This window comes from Carassius carassius, chromosome 38 (genome assembly GCF_963082965.1).
Source record: "Carassius carassius chromosome 38, fCarCar2.1, whole genome shotgun sequence".
Classification (NCBI taxonomy): domain Eukaryota; kingdom Metazoa; phylum Chordata; class Actinopteri; order Cypriniformes; family Cyprinidae; genus Carassius; species Carassius carassius.
This window is the reverse complement of record NC_081792.1, coordinates 22,009,650-22,035,637: the sequence shown is the minus strand read 5'-3', so window position 1 is coordinate 22,035,637 and position 25,988 is coordinate 22,009,650. Positions and strand designations below refer to the sequence as shown.

At 35.4% G+C, this 25,988-nt stretch overlaps 1 protein-coding gene and 1 pseudogene across 5 annotated transcripts in view; one reads left to right on the top strand and one right to left on the bottom strand.

Annotated features, from left to right (window-relative positions):
- LOC132119567 (cyclin-dependent kinase-like 5) overlaps positions 1 to 14,436 on the bottom strand; it is a 34,724-nt gene extending 20,288 nt beyond the window's left edge. For all 5 annotated transcript variants that reach the window (XM_059529632.1, XM_059529636.1, XM_059529633.1 and 2 more), the window contains exons 1-2: positions 14,186 to 14,436; positions 14,012 to 14,046 (exon numbers count right to left, since the gene is read on the bottom strand). In XM_059529632.1, coding sequence (XP_059385615.1) covers positions 14,012 to 14,046; positions 14,186 to 14,249 — 99 coding nt within the window. In that variant the 5' untranslated portion in view covers positions 14,250 to 14,436. The remainder of the gene's footprint in view (positions 1 to 14,011; positions 14,047 to 14,185) is intronic.
- Positions 14,437 to 20,548: 6,112 nt separating this feature from the next.
- Positions 20,549 to 25,988, top strand: part of LOC132119200 (sex comb on midleg-like protein 2) — a 25,605-nt pseudogene continuing 20,165 nt past the window's right edge.

Here is a 25,988-nt window from a genome sequence, read left to right as displayed (position 1 = left end):
CTAAATGGAACAATGTGCCTGTTTTAAAAGAATAGATAATAATTTTATATTCGGATGTCTAATTATTAGGCGGAAGTATTGCATGCACATATTTAGCCATGTGTTCACCAGCCCACAGTCAGTCACACTGAGTCCCTGTCATCTGTGGTGTTGGACGAAGCCTCTTTTGACTACATTTGTCATTCAGAGCTTTCAATTTGCACTACAGCACGCTTCACGGAGAAAGCATCAGAACATGCTAGCTGCTAAAACCCATCCATTTATAACAATTCTATTCAGTAAACACTCACTCAGGACAAATTCCAGCCAGTGTTATAGACTTTAGTGCCCAGATAAATGGATATTAAACATAATTCTTCTGAATTCTGTAGCATGTGTATGTCAAAGGCAGTATTATAACTGTCCGCTGCTAACAAGTTTGATATAAAGGGAAATATCTAAACTGGGATGAATTATTTGGCACAGTTAAAGTGTGTTATAGGTTGGTCTATACAGCAAACACATTCAGTAAGTGCTGACAAATTCACTTGCAGAAAGGTTTTACCATGATTTTTTTTTTTTTTTTTGCACATATATACAATTTACATACACATTACAAGTTTGGGGTCAGTAAGATTTTTTTAAAAGAAACTAATACTTTTATACATTAAGGACATTAATAATGTTTCAAAAGATTTCTATTTCAAATCAACAATGTTATTTTAAACTTTCTATTCACAAAAATTGTATAGATATATAAGATATAAGAATCGTAAAGATATATAATAATATATAATGTTATGCAGCACAGTGGTTTTCAACATGGATAATAGTAATACATTTTGATTAAACACCAAATCAGCATTTTAGAATGATTTCTGAAAGATCCTGTGACATTGTAGACTGGAGCAGAGTAATGTAATAATATTTGACAGTATTACAGTTTTTACTGTATTTTCTATCAAATAAATGCAATCTTAGTAAGCATTAGAGATGTCATTCATAAACATAAAAAAAAACTTAAAACCCCAAACTTCGCAAGTATCTCACAATTTGATCTAATAAAATCTGATAACATCACTGTACCATGGTATCACCACAGTGTGTATTATAAGGCTTATTAAGGCAAAAAGAAACAACAATGCACAGTTTATAGCACTATTTTTCAGTTTTCAGAAAACCCTCCAACTAAAAGACCTGTTTGTAAACTCTTGGACAAAATCCATAAAATGCCCAAACCCTGAATATTTCAGCACACCGGAGAGGCCAGCATTTGAACCAGCTGCAATTAAACTGAAAGAATATCCCAACTGAAACTCCTACAACAAGGTTGGATCCCGGCGCTAGCTCTACCTGACGCCTCCGGTGCAGAAGCAAATGCCTTGAAGGCTTCCTCATACTTCTCCTCCGCAGTGGAACTACAAGTCATTTTCACTTTAAGCACAGCTTGTCATGAACAGATATGATTCATGATCAGAAATTATTAAGAGGCACAGCATGCATGTGGGGCTGGATATAGGAGTAGCTTTTCCATATTGAGTTACCAGACCCCTGCATGGTCTACTTGCACAACCTGGCTGCTTTAATTACAATGCATGGTCAGGCCTACCTAGGCTTCTAGTATAAGACTAGACTAGTCAGACCCAGTGTTGGCAGACTGGGGATGATTTACAAGACAAAAACTCGCCAAAACCCACCAACTCCAACAAAAACGCCAAAATCTTTACCTGTTTAAATAATGTTATTAATAAAGAATGTTATTGCCATGTCAATCAAGGTTGATAAGGACAATTTTTGACAAAATAATAAATAAAAAAAAGATACATTTCCCAGGAAAATGCATCAAATCAGGGCAAATACATTAAAGAGAGTTATCAAATATGACTAAAATATGCAAGCAGACACTATTTCAAAATGACATTTAAGAAATTAACCGATACCCTTGAACAAACTGCCAAAACTTTTCAATGTCAACAGTCAGAATGAGCCAATTAAAATGCAAAAAGTGCCCAATATAAGTGTTCGGCAGGTTTTTCACACTAATTCATGCACACACCATGACACTCAAAACTGTGTCTTTCATTGATTCATACTGTACGATAAGCCGACAATAATAAATTAACAAAAATAATGCGCTTACCTTTGTCTTTAACTTCAGACAGAACTAGAGGAAATATTTTGTGAAGTACATATTGTAGAACATAATACAGAACTTTGCAAAGTCTAAACTAATCAAGTCCACCAACTTTCAAGGATATTCCAGTTTTCAGATCGTATAGTCCCATGTTTAATTGTGATTTTGATGAAATTATTTGACTGTGCTCTGATTTCATGTCATCATGTGCACATAAACTGACAGTCACCACTTATAAGCTACTACTAAATATTGTAGAAACTTAATTTTACGTAAAGTTGCTTTGCAATGATTTGTATCATGAAAAGTTCTATACAAATAAACGAATTAAATTGAATTGAATCTCCCTCCTTTTGAAAGTGGAAAACACTCTCCTACTCTTTACTGTGTAACTCAGTGGTTTTGAACCTGTGGTATTGCAGTTACTATTACGCCAATTACTATTAGAAGAAATAATATTGTTAATATATGTAAAAATGTCTAAGTCATAACATAACATCATTTCATATATATAATTAAATAACAAAAAAGAAATATTAAACTGTTACTATGCTTCCACTATTCGAGCTCGCTGATTGGTTTAAGAATAAACCACCAATTTATCTTAGATATTTTTGCTGCATATGCTACAGAACAACAAATTCAAACATGCATAAATGGCTGTTGTGTTTCCTCCTGACTGCTTGCTCCGGTGAATATCTACCCGCTGCCGAGCTCTGCCTGGATCTGGTTTTCCCGTTTTGCTGAGCGGTGCCAGCCAGAGTTATTTTCTGTTCATTTCCAGTCCATTCTAGGGCTGTGCGATTAATAGAAATCATCATAAAATCACGATTTTGAGTGTTTTCTAAACGGCTTTATAGCACGATTTTGCACGGCCCTGACCTCCTGTAGTATGCAATCCGATCCAATCAGAATGCATTGCGCCTAGCGCGAGAACAGAACAGACTGGGCATATGCCTAACTCCAGGTTCACACACTGTCTGTGATGCGCCTTTTTTCCAAGCCCATGTTAACGGATCAGAGCATTCACACTGCACGCGGTAAAAGCCTAGAAATAAAAACGTGCGAAAATAATTAATATCTAACACATGAGCATAGAGAGAGTTGTGAGTGCACAGGACGCAGTTTAAGTGAGAGGAGACACGTTTTAAGTGTGCACACTCTCTCCGGGCGAGAGCAGCGTGTATCTGAGCAAGTACGTCTGGTTTTGTGACAGAGCAAAGGAAATCTGCGTGCGAACATGCATTATTTCAATGTGCTTTCGCGTTATATTTATGCGCTCTCGCTGCTGACCGCATACACATACTGTATACACACTGCAAACACCTGAGGCACTGCTACAATTAATGAGCTCTATGAACAATGCATGGCAAAAAAGGAAAAAAAAAGTCCCCGGACACGGGATTTATTTTTTTTGCCATAAGTCTATACATTTTGTTACATCTTTTTACAATAGTGATAATTTTGACTTATGTCTGTTCTAGAGACGTTACAACTTTTTGATAAAGCTCGAATTGGTTTTCTTTTTGAAATATGTTTCAAATTAATCCTGAATGCATTTATGACTGTAAAAGCATATCGGTGTGTCACAATCGCAAAAGTGATCAAAGAAATCGCGATAGTTTTTTTTTTTTGTCCATATCGCACAGCCCTAGTTCATTCAATAAATACAGTTAACAATCTAGCTTCTGAGTACTTAGTTATTAACCCAACAATAGCGGGGTCAGTTAATTTTTTTTAAGTGGGCCGCGCAAACATATGTGTGTGGTTGTGTGGGCCGCAAGCTGAAAAAGGTTGGGAACCACTGGTGTAACTTATATTTAGGTCACTCTGGCATTGTGATCACTTACAACTATAGCTGTGATACAACTATACATTCAAAAATCTGATCAATGTTATGATCAGTTGTGCTTGTGCTTTTGTAATGTTTATCATGTCTTTCCCCCCAAATATTATTATTTAGGTTTAATTTGTTTCATTTTTCGTTCATTTAAAAAAAAAATTATTTCCAGTCAATAATTTTGACTTTTAACTTAACCTTATTAAGTTAGTTGCCTGTGCAAATTGTTCAAGTATTTCAAATAAAAAATTTTGTTTAGTTTTAGTTTTTCATCTAATATTTATATTTATTTCAGCTTTATTTGAAATAACAAAAATGTTTAAATAGTTTTAGTTTCAGCTAACAATATTAACCTCATAGTTCAATGTCGTTTGGACCACTCTGACTTTCAAAACATCTCCTTTTGTGTTTCACAGGAGAAATAAATGCATGGGAGAATTATTTGGCACAGTTAAAGTGTGTGTTATAGGTTGTGCTATAAAACAAACATGTACAATAAGTGCTGAGAGATTCACTTAAAAAAAGATTTACCATGTTTCTCAATTTGGGGAGACATCTACAATGTATGGTCCCGATTGGCCAATAGGGGACGCTACAGCAATCGATAACATGATATCGCTCAGAGCGTTTGTCATCGACTTAAGTGTCTTGTATCATTAGAATCCTTGGCTCAAAAAAAAAAGGCTATCTCCCATTTCATTTCTGATGAAATCATCTGATTTTCATTTCAAAAGAATTTCGATCAGGAATTCACGCTTGCGACAGGATGCCAAAACAGGCATCCTAGGCAGAGCCACTTTTATGAAAACCCTCGAATGGAATCAGATATTTACTTTAAACTCAGAACACATATGAATGAGTTCAGTCTTTCATCAAATTAAAAGAATTGGGAAGTTTGACAACTTGGTGGCACTATAACAGGAAAAAACATAAAATTTTCAATTGACTTCACCCAAGGTGTCTTTATCCAAGGTGCCATCCATGTCTATGCGTATTTCAAAAAACGCTTGAACCCTGTAATTGCTGCTTGCAGCTATATTCAACTATAAAGGTTTGCTTGTGTAACAAACTGATGGGGAAAAAGCAACATCATTTAGGAATCAGAGTTTTTTTGCTTTTTCACTTACTCGATGAATCTGACTGTCTCTCAAAGTGTATATATATATATATATATATATATATATAGGGGGGTGAATGAGTCATGAACAGTGAAGAAAGCGGAGGGGTTGGGGAGATCTGAAAGGTGTTTATAGAGAAGCTGAGACTTTCACAGCTTCGAAACCCACCACACACAACATCCGTGTTTCATATTTCTAATAACCATGGAGACCAACCCATAATTGTATTTACAAAAGTGCATATGCACTAAAAATATGCTTTTGCCTTCTGGACAGAATTCAGTGATAATACAGAGTGACATCAAACAATGACATATCTGATATTTGGTGACAGGTAATCTGATCTTAAGCTTGTTGTTTCCGTTTTGGATTACAGCATGTTAATGTATAGGTCAGGTGTACTTGTGAAAGACAGGCTGTTGACTTTGGTTTGTTGATGGGAACATAATGACTAGCAGAGGGGCTGATGGGGGTCCAAAGCACTCAGAGCAGTCAATATATCATTACTGTCACTCACGTGTGGGTCCATGAGAGCCTGTGTGTCTATAAATCTAGCATGGGCAGACAGCAGAATTACAAGCGCCAAGCTTGTTTTAATTCCGTTAGCTTCACAGCTTTCTTTATAGCCACTGTAGCATTCAGAGGGTGGGAGGTTGGATCATTCAAGAGGGTATTTCTCTCAACATGATTGCAAAAAGTCAATAGTTTAACTTTACAGAGACCTTTGCATAGACATGTTGTTACAAAATGCATGGTACTGTTACAGTAACTTATTTAGGAAATAATTACATGCAATTTTACCGATACCTAAACCATAAAATAGAGTCAGCCGACGTTTAATACTGCTTTTGTTAATAATGATGCTGGCATCCTTTCTAACATCCGTATGGTTGGTACAACTACACTGTTGAGAAACAGCACAGATCTAATTTCATATTCCATAACAAGCTGGCACAACCTTAATTGTCCTTGCTCTTAAAACAGGAAATAAAACATCGCTCATGCCAAGCTGGGTTCCAGAGATGGCAAGGTATCGTGATCTCAAACCCTGTTTGCCTCCAGGAGAAACAGAGTAGTTCACTGCTAAACTTGATATCTTTCCATCATGGGGTCTCTATTAAAGAGTTATCTGTATTAAATCCTCTTACTTTTGTCAGTGCTTCTTTAAGGGAACTCTATTAGGGAGAGTTTTGTTTGTAATGAAGAAAAAGAGTGAAAATTTACAAAAGTGCAAATTTAGAATTTTAATTCACATACTATACAAAGGTTTTTGAAAAAAGCCTCTTATGGTCACCAAGGCTGCATTTACTTGATCAAAAAATACAGTAAAATCAGAATTATATTACAATTTAAAACACCTGTTTTCTATTTTAAAATGTAATTTATTTAAAATGAAATTTATTCCTGAGATGGTATCAGCTGATTTTCCAGCAGCCATTACTCCAGTCCAGCTGTGCTGCTTCATATTTTTGTGGGCAGCAAATAGAGCAGCATTTTTTTTTTATTTTAAAAACGTTTCTTACATTATATATATATGTCTTTATTGTCACATTTAATCAATTTAATGAATCCATAATAAACTTTAATAAATAAAAGTATTAATTAAAACAACTTACTGACTCCAAACTTTTGAGCAGTAGTGCATTTTACATACACTAAAAACTAAAATTAGTCATGGTAAATAACATGTCAAATTAATTCAGACCTCCAACCATGTACACAAAGTACAGTGTGGAGAATGAATATTAATTTTGAAGTTTGCTAAAAGAAAATTGCACATAACAGTTTAATTAAATTATTTGTGTTTCTAAAGATTAACTTTTAATGAGTGTTGGAAGATGGCAAAGGTAATCTAAATGTAAAACTAAGAGAAATTATGAAGACAAAAAGGTTTTCTTTAATAGCATGCACTGATAAATTGTGTACAATAAAAGCAAGACCATAAATAAGGTTAATTTTGATTTCACAAATTTGGACGTGAAATTCATAAGAACAGAGTTTCTAAGTGTAAAAGTAAATCTCAATGCATTAAAAAAAGTAAACAAACTTGCAACTAAGATGACATGAACCCAAAAAGATTTTGTTGACCAAGCTGATTCAGCTTTTTTTATTCCCATGAACCCTAAACTGTCTGACAATCCTGCAGGGCTGTGTAAGCTCTGGGCAGTAGAGTATGCAGCACGGCATGCTGTCTTCCATAAGATCCATACAATGGAACTAGAATGTCCCACATATTGATTGTGTTCCATTGATTACACAGCCATTGTTAATACCACAGGCATGTTTACACATGGTGGGGCAGCTTAGCCTTGAGAGCCACACAATGACACAGGAACGTGCTAAATAATATCCTGTAAAAAGTTATTAAAATCCATTTTAAGCTTTCATGATGTTTTCAATGTATTACCATGCCTGCTGCCGGATTTAAAGCACCATTCCTGCTCATAAAATTATGCTTGTGTGAAAGAGACAAACACTTTTCATTTATAACATAGGCTCAGTTGTCGGTGGCAGATTAAGTCTGGCCAGCCAGACACTAAAATTAATCACTGCTCACAATTTAATTTGTGTTGGCAAATCTAGTGCTTTAATACCCTTGGCCTTTTTTAGACTTTAGATCTTAAGAAGACTGGTTTCAATGCATCTTAAATGTATTAAAAGTTCAATAAAAGTTTAGAAGATGCTTACAAATGCCAAAAAAGGTAGCACACCTAAAACTAAAATTAATTTTATTGTTTTTGAAAAAACAAAAACAAAAAAACAACAAGTGTGCACACCAAAGCTGCCTTTTTTGTGTGTGTTTGCTACAATAAAAAGTAATATTGTGAAATATTATTATAATTTCAGATAACCATTTTCTATTTTAAAATATATTAAAATGTAATTTATTCCTATGCTGTCAAAATACATTTTCTACTGTTACTCCAATCTTGGGTGCCACATGAACCTTCAAAAATCATTCTAATATATTGATTTGGTGCTCAAGAAACATTTCTTATTATTATCAATTTTGAAAACAGTTTTGACAGTTTGCTCAATATTTTCATGGAAACTGTGATCTTTTTTTCCATGATACTTTGATGAATGGAAAGTTTAAAATATATTAAATATCTTCTGGTGTAATTTAAGGCATCCTTGAAGAATACAATTAAATGTAAGACCTAAAAATTTAGAACAAGAATGTATGTTAAGTAATTCAGGCTAAAATTACTTTCAAGATTCAAAAAAAGTGTTTGAGGAATTTCAGTACAGATTCTGCCTTGCAAGAACTACAACAACTTCTATTACCATATTCGGTCATCCAAGCCATGAACAATAATAAAATAAAAATAAAATAAAATCACAAATCAAAAGCAGCATGTTTATAATATGATAACTCTTTGTTATCCAGCTTCACAAGCAAAATGTTATCTTTTCCAATGATTTCTGTCACACACAATCTTATCCACAATGCCTTGCACAGTCATCTCAACACAGCACTCCACAACCAGCGTTCCCACTCAAGGTGACCTATTTAATGCTTATGCACACTCACGTCCCCTCTTCCTCCTCTGCCCTCAATTCGACTGATATGCTACAAATATAAATATTCTTCTCCAAGGGAACAAGCTTTTAAATTCAGATGATCCCCCTCACTCACAGGACCGCACAGGCCTCGCACGTCTACACACGTCTAAAGAGAGCATATAAAACACCCTTATTGAGCTTCACATCAACTGCAAAATCAAACAGTCATTTAACAGATCTTAAAACATGAGATGCTCAAATGCTAATCAGTGTGGGTGTGATTGCACATTGCTGACAAATAAATAAATTGCTGCCTGCTTTATGCATTTGATGTCTGTTCACTCATTCAAATGAAGCAAGCTTGAAAACAAAATGTGGAGACTAATAGAATTTAAGTGACCATTGTACTAGACCGAAAGGCATTCAGAATATCTGACTTACAAAAACACAAGAATATTAACTGCTTTTTGTTTGTTAAAATGTGAAAAGTACTAAATGATAAGTACACAAGAATATCTCAACCACAGACAAGAAGAAACAGCAGTTTTTGTTATGTTTAGTCATGCACAAAAGGCCCTTTCATGGCCCATACTCGGTGGGATAACATCACTTGGGTAGACTTGAGAGAAACAATAAAGAAGCCAATGCCAATAGTCAGAAACAAGAGCGTTTTCTGTGAGGAGTGAAGTGTTGAGCTTTTTAAAGGTTTCCTTGTAAAGTTTGCATCTGAAAATGCACTTCTAGGGAAGTACATATCATAACTAATCATGAAATACAGTGAATATGTTTGGCTTCAAAAATATTAACTAGTGCAACATAAAATATGAATATGAATAAATAAAATATTAAAGCTGAAATTATTATTTATTTGTTCCTATATTCATCTGTACATGTTTTATATCATTGCATATAACCATGTTATGCTAATCTAATCATATTTTGCCTTGTAAAAACCACAATAACGACCCATCTATCCTGTGCCTCTATTAACATGCAGGCTCAAAAGATGCATCTCCTAATACAAGATTCAGGTTCTCCCAAAGCAGCTTCAAGTTTTCATTTTAAAATATTAAAATGTTATTAAAATATTAAACAATACATGCAATCTCCATTAAGGGTCTAAGTGGATGTGTGTCAATGGGTTGTTTGTATGAATGCACAAATGGATTGTTTATATGAGAATGAAGGAATATGGGATGCACACTGTAGCCATATATAGGTTTGTCAAATATGTGAATGGGATGTGCTTTTATGTAAATCCATATTTACTTTAATGGTGCTTGTTTCAATATTTTACATTACATGTGTATGGAAAAGGAATAAACCTATTCTGTTTTATTCTATTCAAGTATGCAAAAGAGCTGAATATCTGCATGGCTTAGTACAACAGCACAAAATTGCAAATTTGATATTGATTGCCTTTATCCAAGTTCTATAAACAAGAAAATAATACTCAGTAATTTACATTTTAGATGCAACATTTGCAAGTTATTTCATGTATACACTACAACTTAAAAGTTTGAAGTTAATAAGATTTTTTATTTATTTATGTAAAGAGTCTCTTATGCTCACCAAGGCTGCACATAAAAAATTACTTTGAAACTATTTTCACTCAGAAATTGCTAGTAGATGTACAAATAATTAAAGGGGTCCTATTATGCTCATAGGTGTGATCGACAAAGGACAAAAAAGCAGGAAAATATACGGTGCACTTACCCACCCCCCCCCCCACCACACGCACACAATGACATAATTTATATAGTATAATAATAACTTAATAAAAAATATTGTACTTGTTTTTTGTTTAAATTAATTTATAAATTAAATAATTAAAAAGGGAAGAAAAATGTAAATACACATCTAATTTAAATGATTGAACAAAAAAAATCATAAAAGGAGTAATGTGGAAAATATGCTTCAAAGACTGGGCAAAATAGGGATGAAATCCAAAAAATCTGTCAATAACTTGCTGCTGACGTGCACGAAAACTAGCCATTTATTGGGCATTTCTTGTCCTCCCAGGTGTTTTGTTTTTCCTTATTACTATGGTGTCCTTTACATCTATTAAAAATAACATCTTTATTTGCCTCTATATTTTTTAAAGGTATCTTTTCTTGTGTTTTTGTTCAGCCATTTTGTCAGTGCTTTATTATAGACTTCTATGATTGCTAATTCACGACAGAAGACGATTATTAGGTTGAACGTTCAGAATACGATTCCATAGGTTATATTTCAGCACGAATTTCGCGAATGGACAGCGACTCTTTAGTAGCACGTAGAACGGGTTCATGTCAAGTAAAGTTTTCGGGAAAAGCGCATGGAATTGCGGCGAGCGTTTATAACCTTGCACGTTGAGAGCGCTCTTCAGAGCTAAGATACATCGTTATCGGGAAACTCGACCCAGATCAGCATTCATTAAAGTGAATCGGATCAAAGGAGTCATTAGTTCGCAAATCGGACGAGTCATTAGTGGACAGATATGCTCATAAGCTCCGCGCATATAACATTACTCCCAAATATATTTTTAGGTCGCACAGATTAAATTTCAGGAGCATATACGACAAAAATGTTGGCAATAACCAACATGGCGTTAGCCTACTTTGCAAAGTTAGACCAGAATCGTTTAACATTAATGTTATGGAATCATGACAAAAGTGATCAATTGATTGGTTAAATTTTACTAGACCTGCATATAAAAATGAAAGACAATTTATTGGATTTGCTTACATGAATCACCCGTGTTCACGGTCTTCGTCAGTCAACTGAAGCTGTTCACGTGAGTTGATGGTTGGGTGTGTGCGCATTCAGAACGGTGCGCGTACACTTTGAACTTCAATCGTGACAAATTATTGGTCTACTTGCGGAGTGACATGACGACATGATTCAAAGGCACAAAAAACGTTGACAGTGGTGAGCAATCATCATGTTTACCAATACCCGACCCATCGCAACCGCCTACACCCTGAAACCTGCATCTCAGCCAGGTCTTGTCCCATTCGTGACATCACAAATCCCCGAAAAATATGCATTGTAGTCCAAATGAGTTGTTGTAGTTTTTGAAAAGTGATTTCTGTTAAAAAAATGATCTCTTTTTGAAGTGGACCTTAAACTTTGTAACTTTGGAGATCTTTTTTAAGCTCGAACAGCAACATTACAGACTAACTGAAGTTGAAAAAGTGAAAAACTGAAATAGTGTTTTCTTGTGAAACATACTTCAGTATGTTTTTTTTTGTTTTATTTACAACCTCGAAAAATACTTTTTTACAGTGTGGTATTATTTGATTAAAAACAGTAAAACTGTTAAATATTATTACAATTTCAAATAACTTTTTTTCTATTTTAATAAAATGTAAAATGTATTTCTGTGATGGCAAAGCAGCCGTTATTTCAGTCTCAGCGTCACATCCTTCGGAAATCATTCTAATATGCTGATTTGTTGAAAAGCTGTGCTACTTAATATTTTTGTGGAAATCAGGATGTATTTTTCACTATTTTTTTTATGAATATTAAGATTAAAAGAACAGCATTTATTTAAAATAAAAATATTTTGTGACATTTTAAATGTTTTACTGCAAATAATAATTCTTTACTGACCCCCCCACCCCAGGAAAAATTCCATTGCATTTATAAAAAGTATGGCACACTTTTTGTCTAGAACAAACAAATTGAATGACCAGAACTAATTCTATACAATTCAATTCTATTCTATTATGTTGTATTCAGTTTTATAACAACAAGCGGCAGCTCAACAAAACACCAAAAGCCAATAAGATTAATCTGGCCTCCTAATGAGGGTGAACAGTCTTATTTTCATAGACTCAAATATACTGTTCTTAATCAGGTATGTAAAGAAATTCAAGTTTAGCACAGTTATCTGGTAATTGGTGCTATTCTGAATGTCCATAATAGACTGCAGGCATATTTGCATTGTAGAATAATGATAGGTGAAAGAAAAACAAGACCAAATACAACAAAAAGAAACAGTTATTCTATGACTTCAGCAGCAATTTTGAATGCATTTAATGAAGGAGGTAAAGCACTGACTGACCAATTACTAAAAGCAAAAGCCCCGTTTTCTGTTCTGGCACAGGCTGCTGCTGAATTTATTAGCCTCATTATCATAACAATGATGCATGGGAACTTGTGGGACAATGTAATAATGTATAGAAATATGATTGGATTATTTCCTTTCCATCATCAATTCTCTGTCATTCCAATCCATGATTATTTAACATAACATATCAAAATCAATAAAAATACTGGAGATGCGTATGCAACTAGCCTCTGATTTAGTCATAGTTCCACATGCCATCATTTAAATAAAGACACTTCTGACTTTCATTTTGACCTTTAAATTGCTTTCAAAAAGATATATGTAACTACATGCATATAATGTACAGATAAGAGCATGAACATTTTGCATGGTATCAGTGATTACTCCGGGGTGTGTCCGTCGAGGTCAGTGAAATCTAAAGTATAATGAGCCCTAACCATTCTGTTGCCCTGTACTGTGTACTGTCATTCATCATCTAGCCAGGCATCCAGCCACACTGCTGCTGTCTGGCCAGGCGTGAAGACACATCCTGGGCATGCAACCATGACTCAAATTCTAACAGCATCGAGGACACAAAGAAAGGGACTATGAAAATAACCTTAAAAGACAAAACTGATCTAGAGGTTTTGAAATCGGAATTATATAAATGCTTTAAAAGGCTGGTCATCATGTGCAAATCTGTGCTTAACATTGTCATTGGATCAGTTCAGATGCAAATAACTGTATACTGAACAAACACCTCAATAGCAGTGTTATAGGCTAAATGCTATGGATTGAGCACTTATCACTTAAAATGTGCAGAAATCACTGCATAATGGATGATATAAAAATGCCTTGCACCTCCCAACAGCACAGCAGCAATTTTAATAAAACTGGTTGAAAATATGCCTATATTTACCTAATTGTGAGTTAGTCTAGCGGTGTTCAACTGTCTGAAAATGCCTCCCAAACAATGAAGCAAATCTGCCAACTAGGCCACAAGCAATGCATTTGGAGAAGCCCACAATTTTAAAAGAACCAGTTGCTAGGGAACAATGCCATATTACAATTGAAAATATATTCATAAAGAAATATCTAAACAAATGTGCAGTTTAAGGAGTTTAGATGTGTGGTGCAACTCTTCTGGGAAAGTTACAGTCACAAGGCCCATAAAGGTTAACTGCAGTTTTTTCTTACTACAAATTTTTACCCTTCTAAAAATTACATTAACAGAAAGGCGTGTTTATATATACTTTTAAAAACAGCATAAAATATTACCTAGTTTGCAGAATATATCTAAATCACATGGATCAAATACACCGTACAACATATTTACAGAGGAGTTTCTGCAGTTCTACCTAGCATGCTGACCAACAGGTTTCTGCATAAACATGTCTTACCTTGTGTCTGCATTTCAGGACCACCCCATACGCTCCTTTGGAAAGAAAGAAAAAACATCATAAGCTCGATTTATATTATTTAGGGCTTATATACACAAGCAACTGTTTTATAATTAAAGATATTGATGCTTTTTTTCTCTTTATTAAAAGGATTTTAACTAAAGATGCACTCACCCTCTCCTACAATCCCAAGGACCTCAAATTTATTCATCACATTACCGATGTCAGGAATCTTCATGAAGTCAAAAGATGCCGAGGTGGTGCATATCCAGGCTGAGAGGAGCAGAAAGCCAGAGGATGGGACAGAAATCGGTGCTCGAACGGGTCATTGCAGCAAAAATCTGCTCCTGGTTTGTCACAATGCTCTTCTCATAATCCACACACACTGACACACATTCCTGCAAACTAATTCACAATGCATGCACACATACTTGCTCACCTGAAGAGAAAGAGTACAGAGATTTTGCAGGGAAGGGGTTAAATAGTATATATATAAATTGTATATATTTCACATGCATATGCATCTGATCAGTGGCATATCAAATGTTTACATCTAATGTATATTTCACATGCATATGAATGAAATCATATTAATTATGGCTCATATTCTGTCTCATTTCACTCAGACCGGATATGTGTAGGATTGTCATGATTCGGTTTCTCTGAGGTGATAATAAACAAGGGCCACAGTTCTTTAAGACGGATCATCGGAAATCTTCCAGCAGTTTTTGGAATAGCAAGACAACGCAGCTCTCAATTACAGGTGGGTGAACAAGGACAGTCTGAGAATCCTATCCCAAACCAGAAGCCAGTGATGTAATGTGCTAAAAAACCCAGATGGACATCATCTCAATCACCTCAGATGTGCGACAGGTATCAACTGCGCTTGATATGTGGGCAGTACCCGTTGCTTTTACACTTAAATGCATTTTTATATGCGTTTCGCAGGTCATATCGTGACACACACAGCTCCTAGTATGTTTGTGCATTGTGCACAGAAGCGGCGCATGTCTGCATCTGATGTGTTGTGCGGTATGCGCGTGCGTAAGTGTGTGCGCGCGCTGGAAATATTCGTAGGTGGATGAAAGTTCTATCGTTATTTTAAGCATCTTATCCACCTGACAGTATCAAGAAATGACTGACAGCCCACACCACTCACACCGACTCTTAAATGAACCGTAAAAACTATGGCGCGGTTAATACAAAAGAGGAAAAAAAATCACAATGATTTATAAAAAAAAATGCCCACCCAATATAAAGACCATTTACATAACCAATACAGTCTTAAACACATGCTATAACAGGTGACTTCGCTCTTTTGGAGTGTGTGGGCAGGAGGTGCGCGTGTTTGTGCGAAACACCAACGATGTAACAGCCACAAACATCTAACATCCTGCGTAAAATCCAAGCGCATTGACAATATTGTACATTTATGGAAAGAGCTGCAACCAGAATACTCACTTATGTCCACGACAACGATGCGCAAACTGTCCTCTCGCGTCGCCGATTAACGATGTTTTCATTTTCACCTGCAGTGGTCACCCATCATCACAGCTGCAACAGTATCCACCTTCATTCTGAGCCATTGACAACCTAACTACGCGAAATTACCGATCACAGTATGGCGAAGGCTCGCTTCATGAATATTAAGCAAGTCCCGCTGACGTTGGCTGGAAACCTTGCAAGTGCGACCAGTCACGTAATCTAATTAATATTCATGAGCCAGGCCTTCGCTGTAGTAGGGTCTATAATATGGCGTTCAGGCGAAGCGGCACCAAGCTGAGTGGCGGACTGCTCACACCAATAGCGTCCGAACCGAACCCCTCTGTGGCCAATCACGACAGAGGAATGCTCAGAATGGTCCTGAAGCGAAGGATCGTTTATGCCTGGGTTCGGTTGAGCAAATATGCATTCCTGCTAGGATGTGTTACATTTCATACATGCATGTATCCAAATTGATGTGTTCGTTTGGCGAGGCTGTGCATGGTCGCTCTCTCTCTATCTCTCTCTCTGTGTGTGTGTGTGTGTGTGTGTGTGTGTGTGTGTGTGTATGTGTGTGTGAGTGAGTTGTGCTGAAAGATCAATTCAGCAGACAGCACTGCTGAGAAGAGAAAGAACAAGCCTTTATAAAGAAGCCTTTATAAATTATGACTGAATAGGCCTATTATGAATTGTTATTATATGCTTTAAAACATCTATCTATCTATCTATCTATCTATCTATCTATCTATCTATCTATCTATCTATCTATCTATCTATCTATCTATCTATCTATCTATCTATCTGTCTATCTGTCTGTCTGTCTGTCTGTCTGTCTGTCTGTCTGTCTATCTATCTATCTTTACTTGTGCCTTTAGGTTTTTCCTTTTTGACGCTCTATGTAATCTCTAGCCTACTTATTGCGATTGATCTTCAGTTTTGTATCTATGAGATATGAATGAATGAATGAATTTGCTTATTATTTATTTTTAATTTTTATTTTTAATCAATTTATTATATTATTGTTGTTGTTGTTGTTATAGAGCAGCTTGCCAGAATATCATATCCAGACAGACAGGCTTGCTGCATTAAGTGATGTTTCACCTTTTGGATTTTTCTGGAAAAAAGCATGGTGCCATCTTATCGATTATTCTGAATTTAAATGTATCAGATGCGATACATGAAACTTACAAATAAATTAATAAATAATATTCCTACAAGACAATATAAATATCATGGATTTTGTTCATACGTGTTATTTACAGAAGTCACTCTTATATTTAATATGACACCATTCCATATAGCAAAATCTTTTATATCAAAAAATTTTTTTAATCAATATAGGGTATAGATAATTTAAAAATAATACGTAGGCCAAATGATAAATTAGGCGTCTTTGCAATATTAAACCACGCAGATAATGGACAATGGCTTGTTTAATTATTATGAAGGCTTAATAAATTATATTTTTGTTAGGTAGTTTATGCCTACATTAAACACCTTGCCTACATATCCCTCATGTAGGCCTAGTTTTTCTAGCTTTTTGCCCCAACTCAATAACAATCTGTAAGCAAGACAGCACGTCAACTTGAATTTAATTCTACTCGATTTTTATAATGTCATTCGAATTCAAATTCAGATCGCTTCTGCGTGTAAACGTGCATTTGTAAGGGAATATTGGGAGTTTGAAAATCACCTTAACCCATACAAAATTCCAGTGTTTCATTGATATAAAAGGGCACAGATGGACATGCGCAGATGTGCGAAACATGGCGGTCTCGACCCAATAGAAAGTAAAGCAGCATAGCAGCACTGTCCGACCTTCCACAGTGAGCAAACATAAGTGGTGGATTATTATTATTTTTTTTTTCATATTTACTATAGAGAAGCTGTTATGCTGCAGTGTATTCTGCATCTAATGCTATTGTTAAATAGCTCAGTGGTCACACTGATGCGGAAGCTGAATACATGTTTACATATCAGATGATATTCTGTGCGTGCGCTGTTATTCCCAGAATTTAAAGAGCTTCCTGTCTCTCTCTAATTGGCTCACTGGTGTTGAGTGCATGCGGAAAACTATTTACAGTGCATCTGAAAGTACGCAAGATATATGTGTTATGTATTACATGCATACGTTTGCTTAATAAAGCAATGCAAATAATTGTAGTTATTCAACACTGCCGTTATTATGATAGTAGCATCTGTCCCATGATAGAAGGGCAGTTCACCGTTTATATGACACTCATTGTTTCAATTTTATCTCAGAATTTTTTTTTCTTTTCAACATTCTTAATGTTTAATTACATTAAAGGTCCTTTTCAATGCATCATTCATATCTGCGTGTTATTTTGGTATAATTAAGACTTATATTAATACTTTATTAATAGATTTATATTTTCCATTTTAAATTTAAAATTCTAGTAATTTTGTTATGTTTTTGTAATTGTTTTGTAATTTTTTATTCCATATACAGTATATATATATATTACATTTTTAGTTATTTTTGATCATCAAGTTAAAATTAAAATAACACATTTATTTCAGTTTTTTTCAGGATTTTTTTTGTTTGTTATGGTTTTAGTTTTATAGTTAACTAATGTGGAGAAACAACACATGAAAACTGCATGAAAATTAATAAATAAAAACATTTATATTAATCCAGTAACAATACAGAACCAACTGCGGGCGGCAGGTCCTTTTCCTATTTGGCGCCTAAACTCTGGAATAACCTACCTAACATTGTTCAGGAGGTAGACACACTCTTGCAGTTTAAATCTAGATTAAAGACCCATCTCTTTAACCTGGCTTACACATAACATACTAATATGCTTTTAATATCCAAATCTGTTAAAGGATTTTTAGGCTGCATTAATTAGGTAAACCGGAACCAGGAACACTTCCCATAACACCCTATGTACTTGCTACATCATTAGAAGAATGGCATCTACGCTAATATTAGTCTGTTTCTCTCTTATTCCGAGGTCACCGTAGCCACCAGATCCAGTCTGTATCCAGATCAGAGGGTCACTGCAGTCACCCGGATCCAGTACGTATCCAGACCAGATGGTGGATCAGCACCTAGAAAGGACCTCTACATCCCTGAAAGACAGCGGAGACCAGGACAACTAGAGCCCCAGATACAGATCCCCTGTAAAGACCTTGTCTCAGAGGAGCACCAGGACAAGACCACAGGAAACAGATGATTCTTCTGCACAATCTGACTTTGCTGCAGCCTGGAATTGAACTACTGGTTTCGTCTGGTCAGAGGAGAACTGGCCCCCCAACTGAGCCTGGTTTCTCCCAAGGTTTTTTTCTCCATTCTGTCACTGATGGAGTTTCGGTTCCTTGCCGCTGTCGCCTCTGGCTTGCTTAGTTGGGGTCACTTCATCTACAGCGATATTGTTGACTTGATTGCAAATAAATGCACAGACACTATTTAAACTGAACAGAGATGACATCACTGAATTCAATGATGAACTGCCTTTAACTGTCATTTTGCATTATTGACACACTGTTTTCCTAATGAATGTTGTTCAGTTGCTTTGACGCAATGTATTTTGCTTAAAGCGCTATATAAATAAAGGTGACTTGACTTGACTTGACAGAACAATATACACATTCTTCTGTATAACAGTGTTTTTACATAATAATGTTATTAAAAAGGGTTTGCATTCATTTAATGCACATTATTTTTTTATTATTATTATTATTTTTTTTACCAGCACTATCAAAAGAAGCCAGAACTTTACCAGGACTATCCAATGGAAACATCAGATCAGTGCTTGAGATCAATTACATCTGCAACTCTTCACATACAGTATCTTCACATTCTCTTTATCTGTGTATTCATAATATCTATGTTCTCCCCCATCCTACTTTAAAGCAGCCGTGTCAAAAGAGAAAGCTTCCTGTCTGGGGGGATGTGGTGCAAGGACCTTGAAAAGACAGACAGGCAGAGAGAGAGACCACAAAAACGTAGACATCATCATCTGTTAATGGGAGGTGTTGGAATCCTTTTCATGTACTGCTGCAGACTCATGGCTAATGATCTTTTTACGGCAGTTTGGAATCTTAATGACAACACTCTGAATGGGATTCACAGCTTAAGACAGAAGAATGAGAAGGAGGAGAGGGGAGAGCGAGAGGTTGTCTGCTATCTGGACACAAGTGGCTAGTAGTTTCAGATTAGAATACTGGTGTGACATTGAAAGGATTCTATCTCTATCTTTTTTTTTTTTTATTTTTTTTTTTTTATTTTTTTTTTGCAAAATTTTTGGTTTTAGCATCATCTGGAGTTTTAGCTGAAAACTTTGGCAGGATAAGCAAGTAAGAAATAAAGTAGAAATGCATGTGTTTTTTTTATTTTAATTTTTTTAATTTCACATCTCTTGAAAAAACTCTTTAAAGTACATTAGTTCCAATATGCCACAATTGCCTTTATAGTTCCAGTGATTTTTATTTTTATTTTTAAATGTTTTATGGCAATATATTAACATATCTAACATATGCACTAGGGAAAAAAAGAAACTTTTCAAATGTATTAATAATATTGGATTATATTTTACAAGAAAATACTGTCAGGCTTTCTTTTTCAAAATTACACATTTAATTCGGTGTGTTACTTGCAATTTCTTTGTTAATATTTGCAAAACTTACTAGCAAGTTCTAAATGAAAATTGTTTCACCACCATTTTTTTTTCAGTGTGTAGTTTTACCACAGTAACCACCTGATATTTATTAAGTTCACATTTGTGTATACATTTTGTGACTTATGCTCATTTGTTGATAATTCTAATGCATCCTTACTGAATAAAAGTATTAATTTCTTAAAAAAAAAATCTTGCTGACTTCAACATTATAGTGTAGGTTTAACGAAAAATAATGTGTTGGATTATTGAAAATATTGGATTTTATGGCTATTAATAAAATTCTTTCTTTCTTTCTTTCTTTCTTTGTTTCTTTCTTTCTTTTCTTTTCTTCTCTTTTCTTCAGTTGGCTGTTTAAGAGCTCTGCTGGCTGTCCAGTTTCTGTCCACTTCATGTGGTGCTGCAGATTACCATGGGAAAAACCCACTGCAGAAGTAAAAAACTGCTACTTCATCCCATTTTGACATTAAAACCTTCTTCTTTTTTGTTAATCCTTTTTCATAATTAAATAACCTATTTGTTATGGATTAAATGAAGGATTCAAACAAAGTCCAGTTTAGGTTTTAATTAGTTGGTTATGGCTTCAAATTTGTCATTTTAAAAGTGATTTGCAGACATCCCACAAAGCTAAATTGATTAGAATCTGTTTGTTTCCCTTTCATAAAGCATAATGATTATTTTAAAGTTAAAATTTGCCCTTGGCTGTACGTATATATAGCAATATACTTATTTTTATTTTTGTTCATTATACATGTTCTGTTTAATAGCCATTTCCCATAATTAGGGTTCAGAATTAATGCCTCTTCTTGGCCCATGCTCCTATTAAAAACATGAAGATGGCTCCAGCTTCAGCCTTTAAAAAGGTAATTGCTTTCATTTGCAAACCATGTTAACACGCTTTTCATAGATCCATGGATAAAGCTTTGGAATAAATGGAAAGTAGTGGGTTTGTTGCAAAACTTAAATTAAGACAAGAATAAATATTACAACAAAATTGTTTCATTCAAATGTTTAGATTTTAGCATACATTACCAGTAAAAGGTTTGGAATAAGTAAGATAAAAAAAAAGTCTCTTATGCTTACCAAGACCAATCAAAACACAGTAAAACAGTAATATTGTGAAATATCAGTTCTATTTTAAATGACTGTAATAACTATATTCTGTTATAAAATATTTTAAAATGTAATTTATTACATTATTTATTGTTATTATTATTAATTTATTCTTGTTCATGGACGGTCTGTTTTCTTTGAATGCCTCAGGAGCCGCCCAAACCTACTCAGAACTACTTTAAACCTGGAATGAAATTGGAAATGCTGGACCGAAAGAAACCCTACCTTATGTGTCCTGCTACCATCGGAGAGGTGAGAGGGGACAGGATATTCATCATGTCTGCTGGCTGGAGAGGAGCGTTCGATTACTGGTGTCAGTATGACTCCAGGGACATCTTCTCCGTGGGCTGGTGTCAACTGACCAACTACAGTCTGCAACCTCCCGACAACTGCTGTGAGTACAGTCTGTGACCACTAGGGGTCACTACAGCTTTGTGTATGGGAGGTGGAGTGAGGATCGATTGAGAGAGAAAGAGAAACCACCTTTTAATTTTCTCTTTAATGGGCATAGAGCATATCAAAAGTCACGTGGTCATGTGGTGGTTTATAGATGTCTGTTGGTGCTGTTCAAATGTTTAACTCCAGTTTGTGTGGCTCTGGCAGAATAACTGATGTGAGTGAATGAAAACAGGGTTCTTGATGAATGGGGATAGTTAAGTGTGTCCCATCAGTTCTTCCTCCTCTGAATATTTTCAAGGCTTGTTTACTGCTCTCTTCATGCTTTTACCAGAGCGGACATGACCAGACAGAAAGGATATTGGATGTTAGGAGATGTTTCCCATTTATCCTAGTCAGATACCACAGCCTTTATTTACTGTATCTATGAGTACAAATTAACAAATTAATCTGGGATTTATTTATTTTTACTGAGGCTCTTTTACACCTCTTGTCCTAAAGCTTGTTTCACATACGTCTTGATGGACTGAATTGCGAAATTGTGTGAGATGGCTGGTGGTTTTTGAAAATATACTAAGTTTGATTGAGCATCTGGCATTCACTGCCACAGTTTTACTGAAAATCCATAACTCAGCAGTAATGGTTTAAATGAGTTTTATTCAACAAAAGACTTGTTGTGCTTTCAAATTGCTCATCTTTGACTTGAAAAATTCTCAATGGATTTTTTACTCCAAAAACATCAGACATATTTCCTTTGAATGAAAACAGCAGTCATTAATGCTTTTTTCGTGACTTAATGCGATTATTTTAGTTTACTAAATTTAGTAAGGCCATATAGGCAAATTTCATATGAAAAAGCAAATGGTTCAAATAAATTATTATGGTATTTTAGTGAGCTCTGAATGGAGACACAAGAGCAGGAAATGTGCATTTACCCTTTCCCATGTGTGTGCTGTGTCTTCATTTGCCTTGCATAGTAGTTTTAACAGATCATTAGTGAGTATCACCTTTCTAATGTGCGCTGAAAAAAAAACGTGTCTGTGGGCGAGGAAACACAATGTGTATGTGCACATGTGCATTTATTAATAATGTAGCACAGAACAATAGTAATAAGAGCTTAGGACAATGGATGCAAGACAAAGGATGAACGTGTTTCAGATTTTTTCCAGTTAGTTACAGATAATTTAGACGTAAAAAAAAAAAAAATATATATATATATATATATATATATATATATATATATATATGGTTTCAACTTAATTTGATGATGGAAGATGATGGAATATCTGGAGTTGTGCTGGTTTGTGTTTGAATATGTCTTCTGAGAGTTTGTTTTGATTTAGGACATTAAATTATGTTTCTCATGAACTATTACGAAAGAGCTCAAAGATTCAGCCTCTTGTTTTTCCGCATACAGTAGGAAGCACATTTGTAACAGAGTTTCAGAAAAAATTAAAGCAAAATCTTTGTCTGTCACAAATCTTTTTTTTTTTTTTGATACAATAATGATGTCAAAATATTTTCCCTCTGAGTTAGGCTTTTTGATTTTCTTTGGATTACATTATTAATTTAAAAAGCAACAGTTAGCCTGCCTACTAATGTGTAGATAATCAGGATTTGCTTTCCATTCCCAACATCTCTTAAATTATTTCCTTATATAAAATCCAAATAAAATGCTTTACTTTAGAGTACAACAGCAATTCATTATGTGGTATGCCTTGCCTACAACCCGAATTCCGGAAAAGTTGGGACGTTTTTTAAATTTTAATAAAATGAAAACTAAAAGACTTTCAAATCACATGAGCCAATATTTTATTCACAATAGAACATAGATAACATAGCAAATGTTTAAACTGAGAAAGTTTACAATTTTATGCACAAAATGAGCTCATTTCAATTTTGATTTCTGCTACAGGTCTCAAAATAGTTGGGACGGGGCATGTTTACCATGGTGTAGCATCTCCTTTTCTTTTCAAAACAGTTTGAAGACGTCTGGGCATTGAGGCTATGAGTTGCTGGAGTTTTGCTGTTGGAATTTGGTCCCATTCTTGCCTTATATAGATTTCCAGCTGCTGAAGAGTTCGTGGTCGTCTTTGACGTATTTTTCGTTTAATGATGCGCCAAATGTTCTCTATAGGTGAAAGATCTGGACTGCAGGCAGGCCAGGTTAGCACCCGGACTCTTCTACGACGAAGCCATGCTGTTGTTATAGCTGCAGTATGTGGTTTTGCATTGTCCTGCTGAAATAAACAAGGCCTTCCCTGAAATAGACGTTGTTTGGAGGGAAGCATATGTTGCTCTAAAACCTTTATATACCTTTCAGCATTCACAGAGCCTTCCAAAACATGCAAGCTGCCCATACCATATGCACTTATGCACCCCCATACCATAAGAGATGCTGGCTTTTGGACTGAACGCTGATAACATGCTGGAAGGTCTCCCTCCTTTTTAGCCCGGAGGACACGGCGTCCGTGATTTCCAACAAGAATGTCAAATTTGGACTCGTCTGACCATAAAACACTATTCCACTTTGAAATAGTCCATTTTAAATGAGCCTTGGCCCACAGGACACGACGGCGCTTCTGGACCATGTTCACATATGGCTTCCTTTTTGCATGATAGAGCTTTAGTTGGCATCTGCTGATGGCACGACCATTGTGTTTACCGACAGTGGTTTCTGAAAGTTTTCCTGGGCCCATTTAGTAATGTCATTGACACAATCATGCCGATGAGTGATGCAGTGTCGTCTGAGAGCCCGAAGACCACGGGCATCCAATAAAGGTCTCCGGCCTTGTCCCTTACGCACAGAGATTTCTCCAGTTTCTCTGAATCTTTTGATGATGTTATGCACTGTAGATGATGAGATTTGCAAAGCCTTTGCAATTTGACGTTGAGGAACATTGTTTTTAAAGTTTTCCACAATTTTTTTACGCAGTCTTTCACAGATTGGAGAGCCTCTGCCCATCTTTACTTCTGAGAGACTCTGCTTCTCTAAGACAAAGCTTTTATAGCTAATCATGTTACAGACCTGATATCAATTAATTTAATTAATCACTAGATGTTCTCCCAGCTGAATCTTTTCAAAACTGCTTGCTTTTTTAGCCATTTGTTGCCCCCGTGCCAACTTTTTTGAGACCTGTAGCAGGCATTGAATTTTAAATGAGCTAATTAAGTGGATAAAAGTGTAAAATTTCTCAGTTTAAACATTTGCTACGTTATCTATGTTCTATTGTGAATAAAATATTGGCTCATGTGATTTGAAATTCCTTTAGTTTTCATTTTATTAAAATTTAAAAAACGTCCCAACTTTTCCGGAATTCGGGTTGTAAATGAACTTCTTCATGTGCCATTTAAATTTGGAGCTGTTTATTAGCACTAGTTATGCTTATTAGTTATGTGTTCACCTCTGCTCCTGCTCTCACACCTAAAGTGAGAACAACAGGGCCAGTTTTCTTAATAAGTGTTGGTACGTTCACACATCTCACACACTAAGGTGGCTTAAAGCATTTAATATAAATGTGTGAGGCAAGCAGACAAATCCAATTTGGCTGTAGCCTGTCTGTGTATTTGTAATAATCTTTGCCATAGATTTGCATCATTTCTTGGGAAATATTAAATACTTGAGGTTGGTTTGGCTTTAGCAGGGTATTCTGAATGAGGTTTGGGATTACAACTGGCACCAAACTGAGGTGTGGGTACAAGACTATATCAGCTGGGCAAGAAAGCACACAAGTACCACCAGCAGGAGCGCCTCTCTGAAGCCGTTTGCTTCAAACCAGGTGCTCTGAAACTGATCTCCCTTAACCTTTCACCCCCTTCAGCCCTAAAAGCTTGGGAGGAGCTTTGAAATGGCAGGAGAATGGTGGTTATGGGGTGTTGAATGTAAAATATTAGTTTTCAGAGTTAATAACAAAACTACCCTGTTTTATAAGCATATATATATATATATATATATATATATATATATATATATATATATATATATTTATGTATATATATTTCTCCTGCAGTTGTACCTGCACTCACTCACATCATCAACACTTCCCTCCACACTGCTGTTTTTCCCTCATCATTTAGACAGGCACGTATAACTCCACTACTTAAGAAACCCAACCTCAACCTATCTCTTTTAGAGAACTACAGACCAGTTTCCCTTCTTCCTCTTATTGCAAAAACACTTGAACGAGCTGTGTTCAAACAAGTCTCTACATTTCTCACACACAACAACCTCCTTGACAGCAACCAATCTGGCTTCAGAAGTGGACATTCAACTGAGACTGCCTTGCTCTCAGTTGTTGAAGCTCTAAGACTGGCAAGAGCAGAATCCAAATCTTCAGTACTTA